The sequence below is a fragment of the Peromyscus maniculatus genome, chromosome 7 (genome assembly GCF_049852395.1).
Source record: "Peromyscus maniculatus bairdii isolate BWxNUB_F1_BW_parent chromosome 7, HU_Pman_BW_mat_3.1, whole genome shotgun sequence".
NCBI lineage: Eukaryota > Metazoa > Chordata > Mammalia > Rodentia > Cricetidae > Peromyscus > Peromyscus maniculatus.
The window spans coordinates 62,385,981-62,409,415 of NC_134858.1; the positions used below are offsets into that span (position 1 = coordinate 62,385,981).

The 23,435-nt window shown below is 43.2% G+C and overlaps 1 protein-coding gene across 4 annotated transcripts in view; it reads left to right on the top strand.

The window, feature by feature from the left end:
* Positions 1–297: 297 nt before the first annotated feature.
* Ints14 (integrator complex subunit 14) overlaps positions 298–23,435 on the top strand; it is a 29,474-nt gene continuing 6,336 nt past the window's right edge. The window contains exons 1-10 of one of the 4 annotated variants that reach the window (XM_015998030.3): positions 298–416; positions 1,194–1,488; positions 3,692–3,972; positions 6,001–6,108; positions 10,568–10,723; positions 12,098–12,216; positions 12,819–12,961; positions 15,489–15,581; positions 20,206–20,350; positions 22,346–22,479. In XM_015998030.3, coding sequence (XP_015853516.1) covers positions 3,751–3,972; positions 6,001–6,108; positions 10,568–10,723; positions 12,098–12,216; positions 12,819–12,961; positions 15,489–15,581; positions 20,206–20,350; positions 22,346–22,479 — 1,120 coding nt within the window. In that variant the 5' untranslated portion in view covers positions 298–416; positions 1,194–1,488; positions 3,692–3,750. Of the gene's footprint in view, positions 745–1,193; positions 1,489–3,691; positions 3,973–6,000; positions 6,109–10,567; positions 10,724–12,097; positions 12,217–12,818; positions 12,962–15,488; positions 15,582–20,205; positions 20,351–22,345; positions 22,480–23,435 lie in introns of all 4 variants that reach the window. The other 3 variants (XM_076576518.1, XM_006979342.4, XM_015998033.3) reach the window with 3 other exon arrangements.

Consider the following 23,435-nt stretch of genomic DNA (forward strand, 5'->3'; position numbering starts at 1 on the left):
ACAGTTTTTAAGAGTAGGAAGAGCGTTCTGTCTACCGTGCAGAGGATGTGCTTGAGAATGAATTCGGAAGAAAAGAAGCTATGACAGAATGAGTCGGAGACTGGCCAGGAGGGATCTACAGAGAAAGCGAGGCCGAGGTAAATGGGGGGAAGCAAATGGAGAATGGAGGAAAGGTCCAGAAGCCGGCAAGGCTCAGCCTCTGCGGAAACTGGGCTCTGTGGGCATGAGGCGGGGAAAGATGCGCCCCTCAGCGTCCCAGCCGAGCTACAGCCCGGCTCCCGCGGTCTGGAAGCCCCGCCCAGCCCGCGCCGTCCGCCGGCTCCGGGTTCCCTTGTGTGGCGCGGCCCTTAAGTTCTGGCTGTGGCGCGCGGGCGGAAGGTTTAGGCGGAGGGACCGAGGCTGACGATGAGCTCCGGGTAAGTCCGGGAAGCAGCGGCGGGAGGCTTGTGTGTCGTTGCTGGTTGGGGTTACGGGGGAAGGCGTGAAGGAGAAGCAGCAGCGGGCGGGGGACCGGCCTCCGCTGCCGTCCCCGCGGGGTGGCCGTCTCTGGGCGCCGGCTCCAGGGCCTGCTCCCGGCCTCCCTTCCGTGTGGCCCGGGGCTTCGGCGCGGCTCTGGGAAACAGCGGGATTTCGCGCCGGGGCCAAGCCTCCTGTGTTCCCTCTTCCCCTGACAGACTTCCGTCCCTGGCCCCGGGGAGTTTCGTCTCCTCTTTCCCCAACACATGTTTTGGGCTCGTTTTAAAGGTAAAAGTCTATTCTCCAAGTTGCAATTCATATGAAAGATGCTGTGTTTCCGGCCGTTCATTCAGAGATATGATCACCTGAGAACTCAGGAACTCATAGGGCAAGTCAGGGTGACAGGAAAACCGAGGTGGAATCAAGTTTTGGGAGCGAGACTCTTGAGAACGAAATGCAGCGAGCGGGCTAATTATCCCCTCCAGCGTAGAACTAACTATATAGTTGATGGCTTTTAGAGCGGTCAGGTGGTGAGGGAATATCATCGGGAGTAGTCTGTCCGGGAGAAAGAAGACCCTTAGTTGTCTGTAAAATGGTACCTATTTGAAAAGGCAGAGGGCTGTGTGGGGAAACTTGAAGATCAGAGCCAATCCAAGTGAAAAATACCGTGTTATCTCAAAATGCTAGGCTAGTAGATAGAGGTTTAATTTTTCTTTTCTTTTTTAATTTTTAACTAGGTCCAGACTACTTGAGTGAACCAACCTTCAGGAACATTCCATTCTTTCGTTTATCCCAGTGCTTACAATCTGAGTACAAAATTGGATTGCCACCAGTTGGCCACGGCTGAGGAAGTGCACTTGGGTCCTGACACAAATGCATCAGTCAGGAGAAAGAGCCAGCTTCTCAGGTGTCTTCAGAGAAGGCCAGACTGACAGCTGTGGTCACCCATTGCAGTGCTAACAGCAGATTTCATGGGCTGCAAGTGCTGGTTGATACCTCATCCGAGTAAACCTTTTCCCATTCTCTTAAGAGGTGAGGGTAGTATTCTCCGTGATCTCCAGCTTTTAAAAAGCATAAAGGTCTACATGCATAAATGTGACCACAAGAGCCAGATAAACTATACCTGAACAAAGTGCAGGAATTCCTGGTGTCTCTGCTAAAATAGAAGAAAGGAAATGTAACTCTGTGTCCACAGTTAAATTTTATAATGTATTTTGCTAATGAATTAATGTTGATTGTTGTTATTAGGAGCAGTTCATTAGTTATGATTAGATATTTGTTGAGCACCTACTATGTGCCCGATGTAACTCTGAGTAGACATTAGTAAGCAAACTGTTGTGATCCTTGCCCTTAGCTCGTTAATGCAGCTCTGAACTCAATTTTCTTGGAGCTTCTCTTCAGAACAGAGTTCTGCAGCATGGACTTAGAAAAATGCTAGTATGTAGCAAAACAGGGCAGTAATGTGCTGGGTGGTGAGGTCATGTCATCTCCCAAAGGGTGACTACGTTTAGCACACATTGTTTAGTGAGGCAGAGAGAGGGATGCATGTTTAATTTCTCTTTCAGGGGCTGGAGTGGTTCATGGGTTAAGAGCGGCACTTCTAGAGTACCTGACTTTAGTTCTCAGCACCCACATCAGGCAGGCAGCTCCCAAGCACCTGTGACTCCACCTCCAGGGAATTCAGTACTCTACTCTGGATTCTGCTGAATCCTGCTCCCACGTCGCATGCACTCACACAGACACACACTGAGTAAAACTAAATGAATTTTTCTTTTAATTTCCCTTCAGACTGTCTTAACATTTTAGATGCCTAGGAGAGTCTGAAAAAGTAATTCTTTTCTCTGAATTAACTTTATTGGTATTGGATACATGAGATGTTACAATATTTGAGATGTATCTATGGCCATTATGTGGTAAAAAGGCTTTTCCTGTTTGATCTGAGTCCCTAACCCTTACATATAACATTGTTTCCAAGACCCAATATGTGCTGAGTTTCCAACAACCTACTTAGAAAAGGAATGTCACACATTTATAGTTGGGCATGTACCTAACAGGAAGTCTGCCCCTTGTTAAATTAGTAAACACTAAATTTTGAACCTGTTGAATCTGCCCTAATTGTGTATAATATATGCAATGTGATTTTTCTTAGTTCAGTCTCTTGAGACAGGGTTTCATATAGCTCACACTGGCCTCAAGCACCTCAGTAGCTAATAATGACCTTGGAATTCTGATCCTCCTGTCTCCACCTCCTGAGGGCCAGGATTACAGTGGCTTACAATGTAATTTTAAGTTTTTATTATTTGAGATAGAGTCTTACTATAGAGCCCTGGCTGTTTTGGAACCCACTATGTAGTCCAAACTGGCCTGGAACTCACAAATCTACCTCTCAGGTGCTTGGATTAAAGCCTGGATCAATGCCACCATGCCTGGCCTACAGTGTGATTTTTATGAATTCACATGTAATACATACATACACACACACACACACACACACACACACACACACACACACACATGCATTCAGGCACACACACACATGTATTGTGAACTGCTTTTTAAAAGACTCATTCTTTATACATAAATATTTCCTAAATCTGTGTCATTTATTATAGCTCTATAACATTATTGCATCTGCAGATGTAGAGAGAGCCAGCAGTCTATCTGTGTGTCTGGGAACGTTATTCTGATGAACAGAGGCATTTTCTCCACACTGATCTTACTCCATGATCTTAAAGAGCTCTTTCTTTCTCCCATTGTTATGTTTTTGCTCTTTTATACATTTGCATGGGGAAATTTTAACTTTCGTACAAATTCTTTAATTTTTCTTTTCCTAAAACAAAGGCACCAAGCCACAAAGGAATTAAACACTTGCACTAATGCTGTAGTCTTCATCAAGATAGCAGCAAAAACGAACAGTCAGTTGTCAGGTAGTACATAGCACAGGATGGCTGGAGGTGTTCACAATCAATTAAGGAGTTGATGTCGGAGTCTTTATTAAGTTGTGTAAAACCAGAAAGTGTGGGATCAAGGACTACCTGAGTTTAATGCGTTGCTGCATCTAGTGTCCCAGAGTCTTGGCTGCTCAATGGGTGTACCCAGGAGAGACCCTCACGGTGAACTAGGCTTCTTTAATTCTGTGGGGCTCACCTCCATATATTTCTAGGAAATGAGTTCAAATGGTATTGAAAAAACCTTTCCTTCCCAAGATATGTAAGACCTTATTTCTTCTCCACAGCATTTCTCTGGTTGTAGCTGGCTCTCTGTTCTGAGAGGGAGTGCTAGAATTATTCCATCATGCCCACTGTGGTGGTAATGGATGTGTCCCTTTCCATGACCCGACCTGTGTCTGTCGAGGGCTCTGAGGAATACCAGCGGAAGCACCTGGCTGCCCACGGCTTGACAATGCTATTTGAACACATGGCCACAAACTACAAGCTTGAATTTACAGCACTGGTGGTTTTTTCATCACTCTGGGAGCTGATGGTCCCCTTCACAAGAGATTACAACACCCTACAGGTACTCACAGGAATCAGTTATTGTCGATACTTTTTGACAGAGCCCAAATTTCCTGGGAGATAACAGTATTGTGACTGTAGAATTGTTTCCTGAGTATGTAGGTATGCAGACTGTAACTGCAAACAAGATTCACAAGGTCTTTCCTCTGCAGAGCCATGGGGTAGGGATGTGCTTTATTTTCTTCTCTGGGTTTTCTGGAATCTGAGGATAGTGCTCTGTATGCTAAAATTCAGCATCTTTATATCCAAACTTTTTTCTGCCTTCCCATAAAACTTAAGGAACTGAAAAGTAGCCCATCCTCATTTTTTTAAATCATTATTATAAAAATTCAAAATTATATTTACGCTGTGACAGTTAGCTTTGAGTTACAGATACCAAGATACACTTTCTTTTTCTTTTTTCTTTTTTTTTTTTTTTTTTTTTGAGACAGGATTTTTCTATGTAGCCTTGGCTGTCCTGGAACTAGCTTTGTAGACTAGGTTGGCCTTGAACTCACAGAGATCCACCTGCCTCTGCCTCCCATATGCTGGGATTAAAGGCGTGCACCACCACCACCACCACCACCACCACCACCACCACCACCACCACCACCACCACCACCACCACCACCACCACCACCACCACTGCCAGGCCCAAGATACACTTTTTAAACCTTGGCCAGTAGCTATTATCTTCAAGGCTTTTCTGTGGTATGCTAAAGAATTTATTTTCTGACATCTTTAAATCATTAATATTTCCAAGGTGCTTAACATAGTACCTTGTCCTCATTGAGTAGTCTATTTGTGGAATTAAACTGAATAGTTTAAATGGTAGTTAGGCAAGTTAGGAAGCAAGGATCATTTTAGCTTGAATTTTACACACACACACACACACACACACACTGAAATGGGGCTGGAGAAATGGCTCAGCAGTTAAGAGTACTTAGTAGCACTTACTGCTCACGCAAAGGAACTGGGTTCTGTTCCCAGCACCCAAATAGCAGCTCACAACTGTCTGTAACTAGTTTCAGGAAATTTGACGCGCCTGAGGGCGCCTGCATGTACATGGTGCGCATCATATATACAAATACACACAAAATAAATAGTTTTAAAATATATATGTAAAAAAAATTTTTGTTAAGGTGTTCCATTTTTAGCTCCCATTTTATTTTATTTTTTCTTCCAATTGTATTAGATCACTTTGGGGGGATTTGAGACGGGGTCTTTTGTAGGACCCAGGCAGACCTCCAGTTCTCAGTATTTCTCATCCTCTTGAGTACTGGCATTACAGATATGCATCACCATACCTGGCTTTTCCTAATTTCTTACAAATGATTAAGCTTAAGGATTTTGATATTCAGAAGTTTTGAAATTTGAAGAATTGCTGTGTATGGAATTGAGAAGTCGTAATTAAGATCTGGAACTCTGAAGTCAGGCTGCTTGGATTCATATGCGGGTTCTGCCCCCTCTCCTCATGAGAAAGTTACTTAATCGTTCTGTATCTTGGCTTCCTTATTTAAAAGAGGTATAAATGTACATGATGGCCAAGTGTACATAAGTGCTGGAAATGATGTTTACGATGTGATTAATGGCTGCGAGGTGGTGGCTCACACATTTAATCCTAGTGCTTGGGAGGCAGAAGCAGGCAGATCTCTGAGTTCAAGGCCAGCCTTGTCTACAGAGCAAGTTCCAGGACAGCCAGGGCTACACAGAGAAACCCTGTCTCAAAAAACCAAACCAAACAACAACAAAAAAGATGTGGTTAATGTTCAATACAGTTGACATTTTTGTGATGTTCAGTTCTTGACTTCGGTGTTCAGTCCACTGAGACACAGACATAGGACTGCCCCCTCACCTGATGGGAGGACAAAATGAAGAAAGCTAATTTAACTATCCTTTATAGGTGAGAAACTCTTTTTCTTAAAAGAACCTGTCCCTTGGGGCTCTCAGAGGCTTAGTGTACCCTGTGTAGCAAGTATGCTTTGAATAATTTGTTTTCTAATAACAAACAATAAAGAACAGTAAGCACTTGTATCTTTTATTCTACAAGGAAGCACTGAGTAACATGGATGATTATGACAAAACCTGCTTGGAGTCTGCCTTAGTTGGTGTTTGCAATATTGTCCAGCAAGAATGGGGTGGAGCAATTCCTTGCCAGGTAACAATCAATTCTTTCTCATCACGCTAAGTTAAAAAGCATCAACTGCTGAGTGCTTTAGTTTTCTTTAGCTCATTTCGCTGGCAGATGACACAGCTTCATCATTCCAGGAACTATATTTTACACCATGGGTGTTTAAAAAGGGCTCTGGATCACCCTAGTTCATCACACTAATCCTACATCGTGCTACTGTGCCTATGAAGCCGCACAGTTCCGCCTCAAGGGAAGCAAAGTAAACTGACTCACTACAAAGCAGTGCCATTTGTAGAAGAGAGCGCTCACAGGAGAGTGTGAGAACTGCCCTCCCTGGAGAGGGTAACTGTAATTCTGAGTGGTGACTGTAAACATCAGGACAATCTGGTCTTTCTTCATTACTTCAGTGTAGTATGTAGTCAGCAAGCTTCTAACTGTCCCAACTGGAAACTGTGGAAGTGGAGAAAAAAGTATCTAAAATTGTCTTGCTCCTTTTGTGAAGCCCATAGTGGTTCCATATAAGCATCAATCAAAGCAGAGTAGCAACAGGAAAGATAATTAATTAGATGTCTGGTGTAAACAGATACTTTGAGAAGTAGTGGCATATTTAAAAGGAGAAAACAGCCAGGCAGCGGTGGGGCAGGCCTTTGATCCTAGCACTTGGGAGGCAGAGGCAGGCGGATCTCTGTGAGTTCGAGGCCAGCCTGGGCTACTGAGTGAGATCCAGGGCAGGCACCAAAACTAGACAGAGAAACCCTGTCTCGAAAAACCAAAAAAAAAAAAAAAAAAAAAAAAAAAAAAAAAAAAAAAAAAGGAGGAAACAGATACTACCAACAGGAAAATTGTAGCAGTCTTCAGTTTTTCTGTGTTTAGGCTTTGTAGATTTCTGTAACACTCACTCAACTCTGTAGGGATAGTATGACAGCAGCCATAGCATAACAAGTGAATGAGCATAGCTGTGTTGCTTTATTTTAAAAACTAGACAGTGGTTAGGTTGTGGCCTCTGGTCAGTTTGCCCCAGTATATGATGTGTGACTTTATATTAGAGGGTCAGTTCAAGATTCCTCAGTAATATCAATGGCAAATTAGTATTTTATTTTTTAATTCACAGTAAATGTGTAAAGCCAGGCACATAACACACACCTATAATTCCAGTGCTCAGGAGGCTAAGCTGGAAGATTACCAGTTCAAGACTAGCCCATGCTACCAAGTGAGACCTTGTCTTACAAAAACACAACAAGGGGGCTGGAGAGATGGCTCAGCGGTTAAGAGCACTGGCTGTTCTTCCAGAGGACCTGGGTTCAGTTCCCAGCACCCACATGGCTGCTCATAACTGTCTGTAACCCCAATCCCAGAGTATCCAATGGCATGAGTCATGCACATGGGACACAAACATACAGACAAAACATCTATACAAATAAAACGAAAGACTGGGAGGGGGTGCTGGGTGATGAACAGCACTGGCTGCTCTTACAGAGGACCTGGGTTTGATTCCCAGCACAACATGGCAGCTCCTAACCTCCTGTAACTACAGTCTCGGGGGCTCTGATGCCCTCCTCTGCCTTCCTTGGGCACCATACATATAGGTGTACACATGTGATGCACAGACATATATATAGGTGTACACATGTGATGCACAGACATACATATAGGCAAAACACTCATACATATAAGATAAAATAATTAAGGGGCTGGAGAGATGGCTCAGAGGTTAAGAGTACTGACTGCTCTTCCAGAGGACCTGAGTTCAATTCCCAGCAGCCACATACATGGTGGCTCACAACCATCTGTAATGAGATCTGGTGCCCTCTTCTGGCCTGCAGTCATCCATGCTGTATACATAAATAAATAAATCTTAAAAAAATAATAATAACTAAAAATCCAGCAACAGTAGTTATAAGATTGAAGTTGCTTGGCAGTGAGGAAAGGCTAGAGGTTGACTGAAAAGACAGGTGGATGTTGTGCCGAGGACTGTGGCTTCCAGCACCCACAATGCAACTCACCACTGTCTGTAACTCCAGCTCCAGGAGATCTGGTGGGTGGATGCCTTCTTCTGTCTTCCTCTGGCATCAGGCACACCCGTGGTGCATGTATTCCCATGCAGTCACTCAGGCATACACATAATAAAGAGATAATAAATGTTTAAGAAGACAGCAAATGCCTTTTGGTTAATTCTTTTCAGGAAAACAGTTAGTACATAACTTTATAAGCATCATTTCCCTTGCCTGTACGTACATCTGTGTGCCATGTGCATGCCTGGAATATTCAAATGAATGTCTGATTTTCTAATAATCAACTGAATAAATGAAGGTTTTTGTCAGTATCCTCTGAACTGGTGGTCAGCAGGTAGCAGTTTCATTTGCTCCTCAGTGATCAGAGGGGTCAGGACTGATTTTAAGAGCTTGACCTTTGTACCATGCAGACATGTTTTGTTTTGTTTGTTTTGTTTCTTAAGGGGGAAATGAAGAACCTGAATTGGAGATGAACTGTGTCAGAGGGCTTAAATCCATTTAGACTTGCTAAGTGTATAAGCTCCAACGTACTCTTTGAGAAATGATGGTTATTGGTGATTTTACAAGCAGTTAATATGAGATTTATTTAAATGTGGAATTTTTTGACCAACATTTTGAACAGCTGGCTTGTACCTTCATTATCTGAGTGAAGTGTTTCACTTGGCATTACCTGAAATCTGTCCTAAAAACAGCGTGTGTAGCTGGTGGATGGTGGCTCAGTGGGGGAGGTGCTTATGCTTCAGAAGCTGGTACCTGAGTTCAGTCCACGGAAGCCTCGTAACGGTGAAAAGAAAGAACTGACTATAAAGGTGTCCTCGACTCCACATATGTGTATGTCATGTATGTGCATGTATAAACACACACACACACACACACCAGCATCCTATAAAAGCTAGTATAAGAAGTAAATCACACTATTTAGAAATTGTTGGTTCCTAGAAGAAGAACTTGCCTAGCAGTCAATTGACTGTCTTCCCAAAAGATGAGAACCTTCCAGGGGATCTCCATCCTGCATTTCATGGTAGAAGTCGGTGCGGGTGCTGGTATCCCACGTGGTACAGCCACCCACTGGGCTAAAGAAAACCAAATTAGTCTCCTTTGGAATGCTTAGGAAGTCCACCAGGGCTTCACTATCACCCAGGCAGTAGGAAAGGAGAAAATGGCTTTTCAGATACCTTATTCAGGTTGGTTTTCTTGGCCTTTTCAAATTACAAGTTAAACATGGCCTTTTTTTAAAGGTCCTGTTCACTGCTGCCAAGACAGCCTGACAGATATTTTTACACTGAGAATGAGGACAAGTAACAGCACCAGATGTGGTTTTAAAGTGGTTGTCTGTTTAGTTGACCAAGAATAGGATTTATCGTCTTTAAAATAAAGTAGCAAAATTCAGATTTTTGGACTTTTTCCTTTAGGGATACATATCAATGTGTTTTACCATTTCTTAGACCAGTGCCTTAAGTACTAATTCCTTATCTATTAAGTGAAAATTGGCTATGATTCTTTTTTTCCTTTAAATGTTCAAAGGTAAACTCAAAAAATGACTAGAGTTGAATGTGGTGGTACACACCTTTATTCCCAGCACACAGGAGATAGAGGTAGACAGATCTTTGTGAGTTAGAGTCCAGCCTGGTCTACATAGTGAATTCTAAGTCAGCCAGAGCTAAAAAGTGAGGCCCTGTCTTTAAAAAACAAAACAAAAATAATTGAATGAAATAAAGTGTATACATTTTAGATACACAGTTTATTGATTTCACAAATGCATATACCTATGTAAACACCACTTTAATGAAGATAGGTTTCCAACCTACCTCCCACTCCAGGTTCAGGGAACCTTGGAGAAGAGGCTGAAGAAAGAATGTAAGAGCTGGAAGATAGGGAGGATGCTGTGACATGCTGTCCTCTGGACATGACATGACATCCCACTCCTGAATTCACAGTAGTCATTGTCACCTGCACAAGACCACACTAGTAAAAATTGCACTGTGTATCAAGGAGGGTCTCAGGAGGCCCCATCATAGCTGAGGAGATATTGGCAGTTGATGACTACTGAGGGAGGGAAAGGAACTTCTTCTTGGAGGTGTAGCCCTTGTAGATTGCTCTGCTCCAGGGGTGGCTCCACACTCACGAAGAAAGGCAGCACTAATTGTACTCAGCAGGTGGTTTTAAAATATATAGAGAAGAGAAGGAGGAAATCAAGTTGAGAATGTTTTGAGGGTAGCCTGAGGAGAAATGGAAAAGGAGATTGAGAGAGTGGATATGAGCAAAATACATTTATTTGTCTGAACTCCTCAAAGAATAAAAGATAACTTATACGTATAAAACATACAGAATGTTTCTATCACCCCACAGAGCCTCCCCATGCTTCTTTCTAGCAAGAATAGAGCTACTTTAAGAATATACTTTAATCAGAAATAATTTAAAAGGAAGAAAATAATAAATATGACATTTAACATACAAGCCTCCTGTCTTTACAGGTTGTTCTGGTGACTGATGGCTGTCTTGGCATTGGCAGAGGGTCACTGCGACATTCCCTAGCTACTCAGAATCAAAGAAGTGAGAGCAACAGATTTCCACTCCCCTTTCCTTTCCCATCTAAGTTGTATGTCATGTGCATGGCAAACTTGGAGGAGGTAATGCTTTTTACTCAGCTCTTTTTAGTTTGATTAAATGTTAAGTTTAATGTTAAAATTAAATGTTTAGTTTGATTAATTGTTAAATGTTGATCTTGGTTGATACATTTGATGAATGCTGTATTATATACACTATACCATTGCCTCTACTGGTTTCAGCTGAAGCTGCTCATAATTTAAAAAGACTGCGGCCAGGTGGTTGTGACACACGCCTTTAATCCCAGCACTTGGAAGGCAGAGGCAGATCTCTGTGAGTTCAAGGCCAGCCTGGGCTACAGAATGAGTTCCAGGAAAGGCACAAAGCTACATAGAGAAACCTTGTCTGGGGGGCGGGGGATTGATGAATAAAAAGACTCTGCATCTCAAATGCTTATTGACATTCAGAGGTACCCAACTTGGGAACATAGCAGGGGTTGACTTTCTTCCTGCTGGTGGGTTGTGGAGGATCTAGGTGGGTTTTTTTTTTTTTTTGTTTTTGTTTTTTTTTTTTGTTTTTTTTGGGGCAGGGGGGTTAATTATGTCTCTTATCCAGGAATTCTTATATCCATTCTAGCAGAAATGTTGAAAGAGTATATATGCCTTAATTTAGGGAGTAAAATAATGTTACTCTTAGACATGTTTTATTAAATGCTAGACTTCTTAGTTTTGCCATTTGAGAAGGTTATTTAACTTTTCTTCACGTCAGTTTTTTTTTTTCTGTAAAATGTAGATGAGAGGCAAATGTAGATGAGAGGCAAATGGATCTCCGAGTTTGAAGCCAGCCCAGTGTTCATAGCAAGTTCCAGGCCAGCCAGGGCTACATAGTGAAAGGAAAACTATAGGTGATGGTTAGAACACCTTCCTGGGGAAAGGCTGGCCAGGCCTCCCTGGGGGGTTCTGATTCTCCTGTCCTGGGGAAAGCCTGGCCAAGCTTCCCTGGGGGGGGGGGTTCTGATTCTCCTGTCTGAAGTGGTGCTACTGGTGTTATTTCTTTTTTTTTTTTTTTTTTTTCTTTTTTTTTTTTTGAGACAGGGTTTCTTTGTGTAGCTTTGGTGCCTGTCCTGGAACTCACACTGTAGACCAGGCTGGCCTCAAACTCACAGAGATCTGCCTCTGCCTCTGCCTCACGAGTGCTGGGATTAAAGGCGTGAGCCGCCGCCGCCGCCGCTGCCGCCGCCGCCACCGCCACCACCATCACCTGGCCTCTGGTGACATTTCTTTATTACTTTACTCTTTTGTAGCTTTTGAGTCAAATAGTAGTTATTTCTTTGTCATTTTCTGTTAAGAAAATCATCCCAGGCATTTCCTGCCGGTGTCATGATGGTGTTAGCCTTGGTGTACTGAGTGATTGGTAATTTGTGCAGTGGTAAAGGGGTCATCTCTTTTGCCTTGCAGCTTCAGAGCACTGATTCCTTGGAATGCCTTGAACGACTCATAGACTTAAACAATGGTGAAGGGCAAATTTTTACTATTGATGGCCCCCTGTGTTTGAAAAATGTACAGTCTATGTTTGGGTGAGTATATGTGTAAAGCTTTTTCTCCTTTATATTTACAGACTATAGTATGACAGCCAGGAGGAATATCTGTTTTATTATTGCTGATTGTGTGATTAAATTTTCCTCAGGGGCCCCTTTCTTGGATAAAATGATTAGAAGTAGTAGTTTAAAAGTTGGCTCGTTTTTTCAGTTAGGCATGACTAAGACTATGACGCGTGCCACACTGACTTCCTTTAGAATGGCTCAGCAGTTTCAAAGGTTAAATTGTCCGGGCCTTCTTTCCTGGAAAGCTTATCACAGATGTCAGCTTGTATTGCTGTCACAGATACTCAGGTTTAGTCTTAGAACCAGTGGGAAAGAGTAACAAAATCTGAATGTTTAAAGATTTCTTGTAGGACTGGAGAAATGGCTCAGTGGTTAAGAGCACTGACTGCTCTTCCAGAGGACCCGGGTTCAATTCCCAGCACCCTCATGGCAGTCACAACTGTCTGTAGCTCTAGTTTCAGGGGACCTGACACCCATGGCAAAACACCAATGCATATAAAATAAAAAATAAATTAATAAAAAAAAAAGATTTCTTGTATATGTGCCTTATCACTGTTCCCTGTAACATATTCTAGGAAACTGATAGATCTGGCGTATACGCCTTTCCATGCTGTTCTCAAGTGTGGCCACCTAACAGCTGATGTACAAGTCTTCCCCAGGCCAGAGCCTTTTGTTATAGATGAAGAAATTGATCCTATCCCTAAAGTCATTAACACAGGTAACTTTTTTGAAACTTCCTTCTTAATTTTCCTGTTATCTTTATCTTAACTAAGAGGTGGCAAGTTATCGTCTTTTATGGTGAGAACTTGAGTTAATCTCCAGTCTCCAGTCACTATAACTACATATTACTCTAGTAAGAAATAAAGATTGATTTAAAATGATAAGGTGTTTCTTCAGTCTAGTGTTCTCCCAGCTGAGTTAGTTTAGCCACCTGAGATGATTTTTAGTAAAGACACTGAGATTAATTATCATCATAACTAAAGTATATGAAGAGTTGTCTTCCAGACTTGGCTCTGACTTTTGCTGTGACCCTGGAAGTTGTTTCTTCCAGTCCTTATTGACTAGGTGTGGGGAATGAACCAGTCAGTTGCTAAACTCTTCATTCTGATAGACTGAACCATTCCAGCCCTGCTTCTTGTATTACAACTAAAACAAAATGTTTTTGCATCCTACTGCTTTCATCTAGTACATTTTTGTACTATGCTTAGCTGAATTTAACAACCTTAATAGTGAAAACTAGCAGGCAAGAAAGAGAATTGTCTCCCACTGGTTGGAGAACTCCTTGATTGGTGAGTGTATGCCAAAGCTCTCAGGGATGGATATCACCACTTAGTTAGTCTTGTTGATACCTGGTCTAATATAGTCCGACACCTACTAGATGCTCAATGGATAATTGCCCAGTCAATAAATGATTAAAAATAAGTGTGTGGTAAATAAATGTTTGTTGTTTGAGGTGTAGAAATTTTAGAATGAAAAACTGTGAGCATACTTTTTGCTTTAGCTTTTGGCTGTCTGGAAATACATACCCATGTGGGTTAATTGTAACAGAGTATATTAATGCACCTAATGTTTTGTTGCCTTCAAACCAGTTAAATTCTACTTCCTTCCTGCCCCTTATCTGAATATTTCTTTTCTTTCCAATATGAGCTTTTAATTTTAAGATACTTGTGTAATTTCTACCTAAATCACTGTTTAGTGTTTGTTGTAGACTCATTTCTACTCAAGTGAAAGCTGCCAGCTATTAGATGCTTGCCTGGGGAGGTGCTGACCGCAGGTCTCCAGGGAAGTACATACCCTGGTGTATCAGAAGAGTCATTACTTGGCACGATTCTGCTATTTTAAAATTGTTTTGCTAATATGGCTGTGCTGTTGATACACTTAGAAGAAAAATTAAAAAACAAATCAATAAATACCTTGAAAGGTTTCTTTCTATGAAGAATAGTGAATGAGTCTGTTTTCTTTACAATTTTTAGTGTTTTCAAAGTTTTGTGTTAATTACTTATATAATCAAACATTTTATTAAAAATTTGATTTAGCCGGTGGTGGTGGTTGGTTGGTGGCACACGCCTTTTAATTCCAGTACTGAGAGGCAGAGGTAGGTGGATCTTTGAATTCAAGGCCAGCCTGGTCTACAGAGTGAGTTCCATGGCAGCCAGGGCTACACAGAGAAACCTTGTCTCAAATAATAATAATAATAATAATAATAATAATAATAATAATAATAATAATAATAATAATTCTGCTTAACTTTAACTTTTTATTTTATTTTTGAGACAGGGTCTCACTAGGTAGCTCTGGCTGGCCTAGAATTCATCACATAAAGCAGGCCACCAATCTCTGTCTCCCGGGTACTAAGATTAAAGGCATGTACCACCATGCCCACCCATGAGCTTTTATTTGTTTTAGGTTTTCAGGAAATAATTTGAGGCTGTAGTATAGTTACTATAAAGGGAAGAAATCACTATTATATTGATTTTGTATAGAATGTATTTCTCTCTCAAGGAAATATTCTTTTTGGATGTGGATGTGGTATACACACATAAGTGTACAGGTGCATGTACCCATGCAGGTGTATATAGAGGCCAGAAGAAGACATGGGGGATCTTCTCTATCATTCCTGCCTTATTGCCTTGAGACAAGGTCTCACTAAACTAGAAGCTCCCATTCCATTGCCTCTGCTGGCTGGCCAGCAGTCTCCCAGGATCTCCCTGTCAACAACCCCCAATCCTGGAGTTACAGGCCATCAGTTATGCCCTGTTTTTTTGTTTTTGATTTTGTTTTTGTTTTGTGGAATGCTGGGGATTCTAACGGAGTCTCATGCTCAATCACTCTTAACTACAAGGCCCCTCTCCCACCCCAAAGGAATGTTCTTCAAGTGACAGTTTTACTTTCCAAAGGCTGAATAAGGGTATGGTAGGTGCTTAATTTTCCACCTGCTGTGACCTACTACCCTTGATTATACAGAGGAATTTGACCTTTCAGCTTTTGCCTTGGTTAAGGTCCTAGCCTCCTAAAAATAAAGTTTACCTAGTTTTGTTTTAAAACTTGAATTCATTAAATAAGAGTCATGATTGTTTGAGCTACTTAAAATGAAAATTATTCATGATCCTCAGAAAAGTTTAACAAATTCCCCAGGTTTCATATTTGAAATCTTCCCCTTAAAACAGTGTTTATAGGATCTAACACATAGACAACAATGTAGTTTCCCTATTGTGAATAATTCTGTGTTGATTCCTCCCTTACAGATTTGGAAATAGTGGGCTTTATTGATATAGCTGATATTTCCAGCCCCCCAGTTTTGTCCAGGCATTTGGTCTTGCCCATAGCACTTAACAAAGGTGAGTTCTCTTCTCATACCTTTGGTTCACACAAAGCATCATGTTCTCTAAAGTCATTCTTCAGTGTTAGATGGTAAGCTGGCCCATTGTACAGAATTTAAAGGAAAAGAAATGAATTGGGTTTTAGAAAGTGAATGTTGCCTCAGATACCAGACTAGATAACATGCTGCTTTACACTGTGGAAACTTTTGACACATTACATTGTGCACTGGTCTGTGGATTCATGGTCAAAAGCCTCTTTAGAAGTGACAGCTCCATGGGGTTGGGGATTTAGCGCAGTGGTAGAGCACTTGCCTAGCAAACACAAGGCCCTGGTTTCGATCCTCAGCTCCAAAAAAAAAAGAGAGAGAGAGACAGAGAGAGAGGTGACAGCTCTGGGGTCCCCATCCTAATAGAAACAGAGAGCAGGGGGAAGGACAGACCTGCTTTGTTCTGCTGCTGCCAGTCATGTCGGAACTACAATAAGAGATGTTATTGAATCATCGTGAGTCCCATTGTGAGGCTTCATTGCAGACTGTGCCTCACTAAGAACTGTAAAGTCATGTCCCCAAATTCAGCATCCCTATGAAATATGCCGATCTCTAGCTTTTTGAAATGTTCATTTTCTGTGTTCTGAGTTGACTATCTATCTTATATTTAAGTCAAATTTCCACCCACTGAATCATAAATTCTGTTAATGCCTCATTATCTCAGTCACACATTCACAGCAAGAATCATTGAATGTTCTTTTGCTTGTTTTTTGAGACAAGGTCTTACTCTATACCTTAGGCTAGCCTCAGACTCAGAACATTGTCTGCCTGAGCCTCCTGAGTGCTGGGATACAGGCATGAACCACCATGCCCAGTTCACAAGCAAAATCTTGATATTCACCCACAGCAGCTTATTGGGATCATTGTGTTTATGCACCTATGTTCTCAGAGAACATCCAGATTGCCCTAATTGTCAGGTATGCCTATATAACTGCTAAGACAGAAAATAGGCAAACTGTTGGGGGCAGGGAACAGTACAGGACAACGAAGGGAAGGCAGAATAGGGCAGTATTTTAGGGAGCGTCGAATACCAACCTCTACTGGAAGATTCTTCCTATTGGAGTCAAGAGTCTGTGAGCAAAAGAGCAGAAGGCTGTTCCTAGAGGAAAGATTCACCTACAGCAGTCAGCGTGGGAAAGAACCTTCTTCACCTACAGCAGTCAGCGTGGGAAAGAACCTTCACCTACAGCAGTCAGTGTGGGAAAGAACCTTCACCTACAGCAGTCAGTGTGGGAAAGAACCTTCACCTACAGCAGTCAGTGTGGGAAAGAACCTTCACCTACAGCAGTGTGGGAAAGAACCTTCACCTACAGCAGTCAGCGTGGGAAAGAACCTTCACCTACAGCAGTCAGCGTGGGAAAGAACCTTCACCTACAGCAGTCAGTGTGGGAAAGAGCCTTCACCTACAGCAGTGTGGGAAAGAACCTTCACCTCCAGCAGTCAGTGTGGGAAAGAACCTTCACCTACAGCAGTGTGGGAAAGAACCTCACCTACAGCAGTCAGTGTGGGAAAGAACCTTCACCTACAGCAGTCAGCGTGGGAAAGAACCTTCACCTACAGCAGTCAGTGTGGGAAAGAACCTTCACCTACAGCAGTCAGCGTGGGAAAGAACCTTCACCTCCAGCAGTCAGCGTGGGAAAGAACCTTCACCTACAGCAGTCAGTGTGGGAAAGAGCCTTCACCTACAGCAGTGTGGGAAAGAACCTTCACCTCCAGCAGTCAGTGTGGGAAAGAACCTTCACCTACAGCAGTGTGGGAAAGAACCTCACCTACAGCAGTCAGTGTGGGAAAGAACCTTCACCTACAGCAGTCAGTGTGGGAAAGAACCTTCACCTACAGCAGTCAGCGTGGGAAAGAACCTTCACCTACAGCAGTCAGTGTGGGAAAGAACCTTCACCTACAGCAGTCAGCGTGGGAAAGAACCTTCACCTACAGCAGTCAGCGTGGGAAAGAACCTTCACCTACAGCAGTCAGTGTGGGAAAGAGCCTTCACCTACAGCAGTGTGGGAAAGAACCTTCACCTCCAGCAGTCAGTGTGGGAAAGAACCTTCACCTACAGCAGTGTGGGAAAGAACCTCACCTACAGCAGTCAGTGTGGGAAAGAACCTTCACCTACAGCAGTCAGTGTGGGAAAGAACCTTCACCTACAGCAGTCAGTGTGGGAAAGAACCTCACCTACAGCAGTCAGTGTGGGAAAGAACCTTCACCTACAGCAGTCAGTGTGGGAAAGAACCTTCACCTACAGCAGTCAGTGTGGGAAAGAACCTTCACCTACAGCAGTCAGTGTGGGAAAGAACCTTCACCTACAGCAGTCAGTGTGGGAAAGAACCTTCACCTACAGCAGTCAGTGTGGGAAAGAACCTTCATCTACAGCAGTCAGTGTGGGAAAGAACCTTCACCTACAGCAGTCAGTGTGGGAAAGAACCTTCACCTACAGCAGTCAGTGTGGGAAAGAACCTTCACCTACAGCAGTGTGGGAAAGAGCCTTCACCTACAGCAGTCAGCGTGGGAAAGAACCTTCACCTACAGCAGTCAGCGTGGGAAAGAACCTTCACCTACAGCAGTCAGCGTGGGAAAGAACCTTCACCTACAGCAGTCAGTGTGGGAAAGAACCTCACCTACAGCAGTCAGTGTGGGAAAGAACCTTCACCTACAGCAGTCAGTGTGGGAAAGAACCTTCACCTCCAGCAGTGTGGGAAAGAACCTTCACCTACAGCAGTCAGCGTGGGAAAGAACCTTCACCTACAGCAGTGTGGGAAAGAACCTTCACCTACAGCAGTCAGTGTGGGAAAGAACCTTCACCTCCAGCAGTCAGCGTGGGAAAGAACCTTCACCTACAGCAGTCAGTGTGGGAAAGAACCTTCACCTACAGCAGTGTGGGAAAGAACCTTCACCTACAGCAGTGTGGGAAAGAACCTTCACCTACAGCAGTCAGTGTGGGAAAGAACCTCACCTACAGCAGTCAGTGTGGGAAAGAACCTTCACCTACAGCAGTCAGCGTGGGAAAGAACCTTCACCTACAGCAGTCAGTGTGAGAAAGAACCTTCACCTACAGGAGTCAGCGTGGGAAAGAACCTTCACCTACAGCAGTCAGTGTGGGAAAGAACCTTCACCTGCAGCAGTGTGGGAAAGAGCCTTCACCTACAGCAGTGTGGGAAAGAACCTTCACCTACAGCAGTCAGTGTGGGAAAGAACCTCACCTACAGCAGTCAGTGTGGGAAAGAACCTTCACCTACAGCAGTCAGTGTGGGAAAGAGCCTTCACCTACAGCAGTGTGGGAAAGAACCTTCACCTACAGCAGTCAGTGTGGGAAAGAACCTTCACCTACAGCAGTCAGCGTGGGAAAGAACCTGCAGTTGGAAAGTTCAGTCAAGCAGCTCATGGAGGAACCACTGTGTACTTACCTTGTGTCTGCTGTGGGAGGGCTGTCATCTTAGGTCACACCTAGCAGGTCTTTGTCCGATTCTGTTTAGATTGATGCCTCAATCCTCCAAATGGCATCTCATTGAATTTCCTACAGGAATGGTACAAAATCGTTTTTATATACAGCTCCCCTGGGCTATAATTCATAAACCATAGGTTCCCCGTTTAAAGTATTTATAATTAGAGCAAAGAAATGAGCTCAGTAGTAAAGCATGTGTCAATCAAATCTAAAGCCCTAAATTTGGTACCCACCATCACTCCCCCAAAAGAAAGAAAGGTTAGCTTGTTTTTTTTTAGATGGGCTGGGAAATAGTGTAGTTGCAAGCACGAAAATCTGAGTTCAGTCACCTGTGTAAAAAGCTGAGTGGGTACAAACTCTTAGGCCAGTTGCCCTGGGGTAGGTCAGTCTCATAAACAAACAAACAAATGTTTTTGAAGAGAAATCCAGATGGGGTGGCAAAAGCGTGTAATCCCAAGGCTAAGGAGGCAAGAAACAGGAGGAGCTCTGAGGCTCATTGGCCAGTCTTTAGAGCCTGGTTGGTGAGCTCCAAGCCAATTAAAAACCTGCTCGGAGTGGATACATTTCTAAAAATAACACGAGATTGTCCCTGGCCTCCACACACATGTGCATGTACATGTGCATCTGCACACATGGGCATGTGCATGTGCATTTTTAAAAAGAAAATGAAGTGGTGTCTTGTTTTTCAAGACAAAGTTTCTCTATGTGACAACACTGACTGTTCTAGAACTCACTTTGTAATCCAAGCTGGCCCCAAATTTACAGACATTTACCTGTCTCCGTCTCCCAAGTGGGATTAGAGGTGTGTGCCACCACATTCAGCCCAAGTGGTGTCTTTTCAAAGAATATTTACAGAGTTTGTATAGCCATCATCACCATCCATTTCTAAACTTTCTCGTCATCCACCAAAGAAACTCAATTAGCCATGGATCTTAATATCCCTTTTCTCTCTAGGTTGTCTGTTCTATATGTTTCATATACATGGGGTTAATAATATATTATTGAAAAGTTTTTATATGGACATGTATTGGAAAACTGGTTTTCTAACTTGTTTTAATATTCCTTTACCGCTCCATGTATTTTTCCTTTCAAGGCAAGAAACAGTCAAGAGTTTAGAGTTTCGTAGCTAATCTCTCGCTCCCCTGTTTTACAGAAGGTGACGAGGTGGGTACTGGCATCACTGATGACAATGAAGATGAAAATTCAGCCAATCAGATCGCTGGCAAAATACCCAACTTCTGTGTGCTGCTCCATGGTAGCCTGAAAGTGGAAGGGATGGTGGCGATTGTACAACTAGGGTAGGAGGATTTCATTTGTATGTGGTTGACCCAAAGGGAACTACACAGTAAAACGTTTCACAGACATTAATGAAAGAAATGGAAGATCCTGGTCACCTTTTCCTTTCCCTGCCATACCCTTCCTACCTCCATTACCTTCTACTCCTTTATCGTCCTGAAAAGTGTGAAGCGACCTCTGTAGTTACATTGATTTTATGGTACATGCTTTCTCTGTTTTCCTCTTAGTTGTTTTATTCATATATTTACTGTATTTTTTGAGAGAAGATTTTGCTATATGACCCAAACTAATTTCACACCCATAATCCACCTGCCTCAGCCTCCTAAGTGCTGGGATTACAGCTATACCAACCATACTTCTTGGCAAGTTTTCCTCTTTTTTTTTTTTTTTTAAAGATTTATTTATTTATTTATTTATTTATTTATTTATTTATTTATTTATTATGTATATACAGAAGCGGGCGCCAGATCTCATTACAGATGGTTGTGAGCCACCATGTGGGAGCTGGGAATTGAACTTAGGACCTCTGGAAGAGCAGTCGGTGCTCTTAACCTCTAAGCCATCTCTCCAGGCCCCAAGTTTTCCTGTTTTTAAATCCTGTCTGGCTTGCCTGGGTTTTGGTTATAGGACTCTGTTAACTTTAGTACTTTAGGACTCAGGTTCCTCGTCTATAAAATGGGAAGGTAGAATTAAATGGGGAGAAAGATGCTGCTAACATTGAGCATATGCCACGTGCCAGGCATTCCTCCTGAGTATGTCATGTATGTTAACAAATGTCATCCCAACACTGCATGAGGTGAGGAGACCGAAGCTTAGAGAGACAGAGGAAATTGCCCAAGGTCACAAAGATAAAAAACTGAAGGGGCACGGGTCTACAGAGTGACCCAGGCCCCAAAACTACACAGAGAAACCCTGTCTCAGGGGGAAAAAAAAAAAGAACTCTGGCCCTGGAACTCTCAGACCCGCCTGGCTCTGCCTCCCAAGTACTGGGATTAAAGGTGTGCGCCGCCGCCACCGCCACCGCCGCCGCCGCCACCGCCACCACCACCCCGCAAGCCAGAGTTCTTAACCTACATGCTTAATCCAGAACTCACGCAGCCACTCTATTGAATTCCTTCCCTATAAGGAAAGAGCTAGCTTTCATATTCTCTGAAGTCATGAAATCTGCACAGCTTTCTGCTTCCCTTCCTGTACCACCTGGTGTTGGAAAAGAGGAGGAGGCCTTCTGACCATGGGTTGACAGATATGACAGATATCTAGATTGACAGATACAAAAGGTCAAAAGGTTAAGATTAATCACAGGAAGCATGTCTCTCTCCATCTCTGCTTGAGTGAAAATTCCAGAAAGAAGAATACATTTGTTTTCTTTCTTAGATTGACTTTATTTTTAATTGTGTACCCGTGCATGTATATGTGTAAAGGTGAGTGCAGGCGCCCGTGGAGGCCTGAGGCTGGAACTGGAGTTTACAAGGGCTTGTGAGCTGCCAAACATGGGTGCTCAGAACCAAACCCCAGTCCTCTGCAAGTGCAACAAGTGCCCTTAATAGTTCCGTGATCTAGTTCTTGGCACCCAAGCTACTGTTGACTCTGAATATGAGAATCACCTAGGCCCTTTCCGAAGCTGGAGGCCAGAGTATTTCCTAACTGTGTTGGAACACCTTGCCTCTGGTGCGGCTGCTGTGACATCAGGAGGCAGCTGGAAGGACCTGTAGGCCTCAGCTTTTTCTCCTCTACACCTGGACTACTACTTCCTGTGCTTTGCAAGTTTTTTCTCTTTTAAACTGCTTTCAATGTACACACACAATTGTCTGGCTAATGTGTATCTCAGGGAATTGTAAATACTATGTGCATTTTTGGGGTTTAAGATTTGGCTTTGGTAAGAGTAATGTGCCTGACTTTAAAACTTAAATCTGTATCTCCAGAAAAGCAGAACCTAGACTTCTTGAACTTAACAGTCCTAGGCTTGACGTTCTGCTCTCCATCTTCTCTCCATCTAGTCCTGAGTGGCATGGGATGCTCTACTCACAGGCTGACAGCAAGAAGAAGTCAAACCTCATGATGTCTCTCTTCGAGCCTGGCCCAGAGCCTCTCCCGTGGCTGGGGAAAATGGCACAGTTGGGCCCCATTTCAGGTATGACCCAGACCAGATTCCACTTCTTTGACCTGCTTGTCTCCGTGCTCTTCTGAATGTCTCTGAGTGTTGCTGGAGCATTGCCTGAGCTCTCTGATGCTGGGTGCATACATGGAGGACCCCAGAGTGTTTGAGGCTTGTACCTAACTTTCTCAGCTCAGAGAAAACAAACATTTTTATTGACTAAAGTAAATATCTTCATTTATATTTATATTGACTATTTTATACAGCTGTTAGCAGGTGTGAGTCACCATACCTGCAAGGTGTTTGGATTAATGACTAAATCAGGAATAAAGAACTTGGGGCTCACAGTGGGAGCGGAGGCTGTCTCTGACTCTTTTGCCTGCTTTGAGGCCTACTGGGCTGCCTCATCCAGCCTTAATATGTGGGGAGGTACCTAGTCTTACTGCAACTTTGATATGCCGTGTTGTTGATATCCCTGGGAGGCCTGCCCTTTTCTGAAAGGAGACAGGGAGGAGTGGATCCAGAGAGAGGGGAGATGGGGCCGCGGTTGCAGGGTAGGGAGGGAAAGAGGGAAGGGAGACTGTGGTTGGGATGTAATATATGAGAATAAAAAAAGTAGAATTTGGGGCTTAGCCAGGCATGGTGACCCACACCGTTAATCCTAGCACTGGTGGAGGACGGGGTAGAGGCAGGCAGATCCCTGAGTTCGAGGCCAGCCTGGTCTACAGCAAGTTCCAGGACAACCAGAGCTGCACAGAGAAACCTTGCCATGGGGGTGGGGGTGGGGGTGGAATTGGGCTCAGTTTAACAAATTGGTCTAATTCTAGTTTTCAACATGAGTATTTGGGCAAAGGACTTAAGCTTCCAGAACTGGTAGGTAAGACTTCCTGCTCTGTCCAGCCCAAACCATGGTAACAAAAAAGCAAAGGAAGCTTCTAGATGTAAGTGTGTTTTGTAAATTTGTGGCAGTTCCATTGACTCAGGTAGCAGGG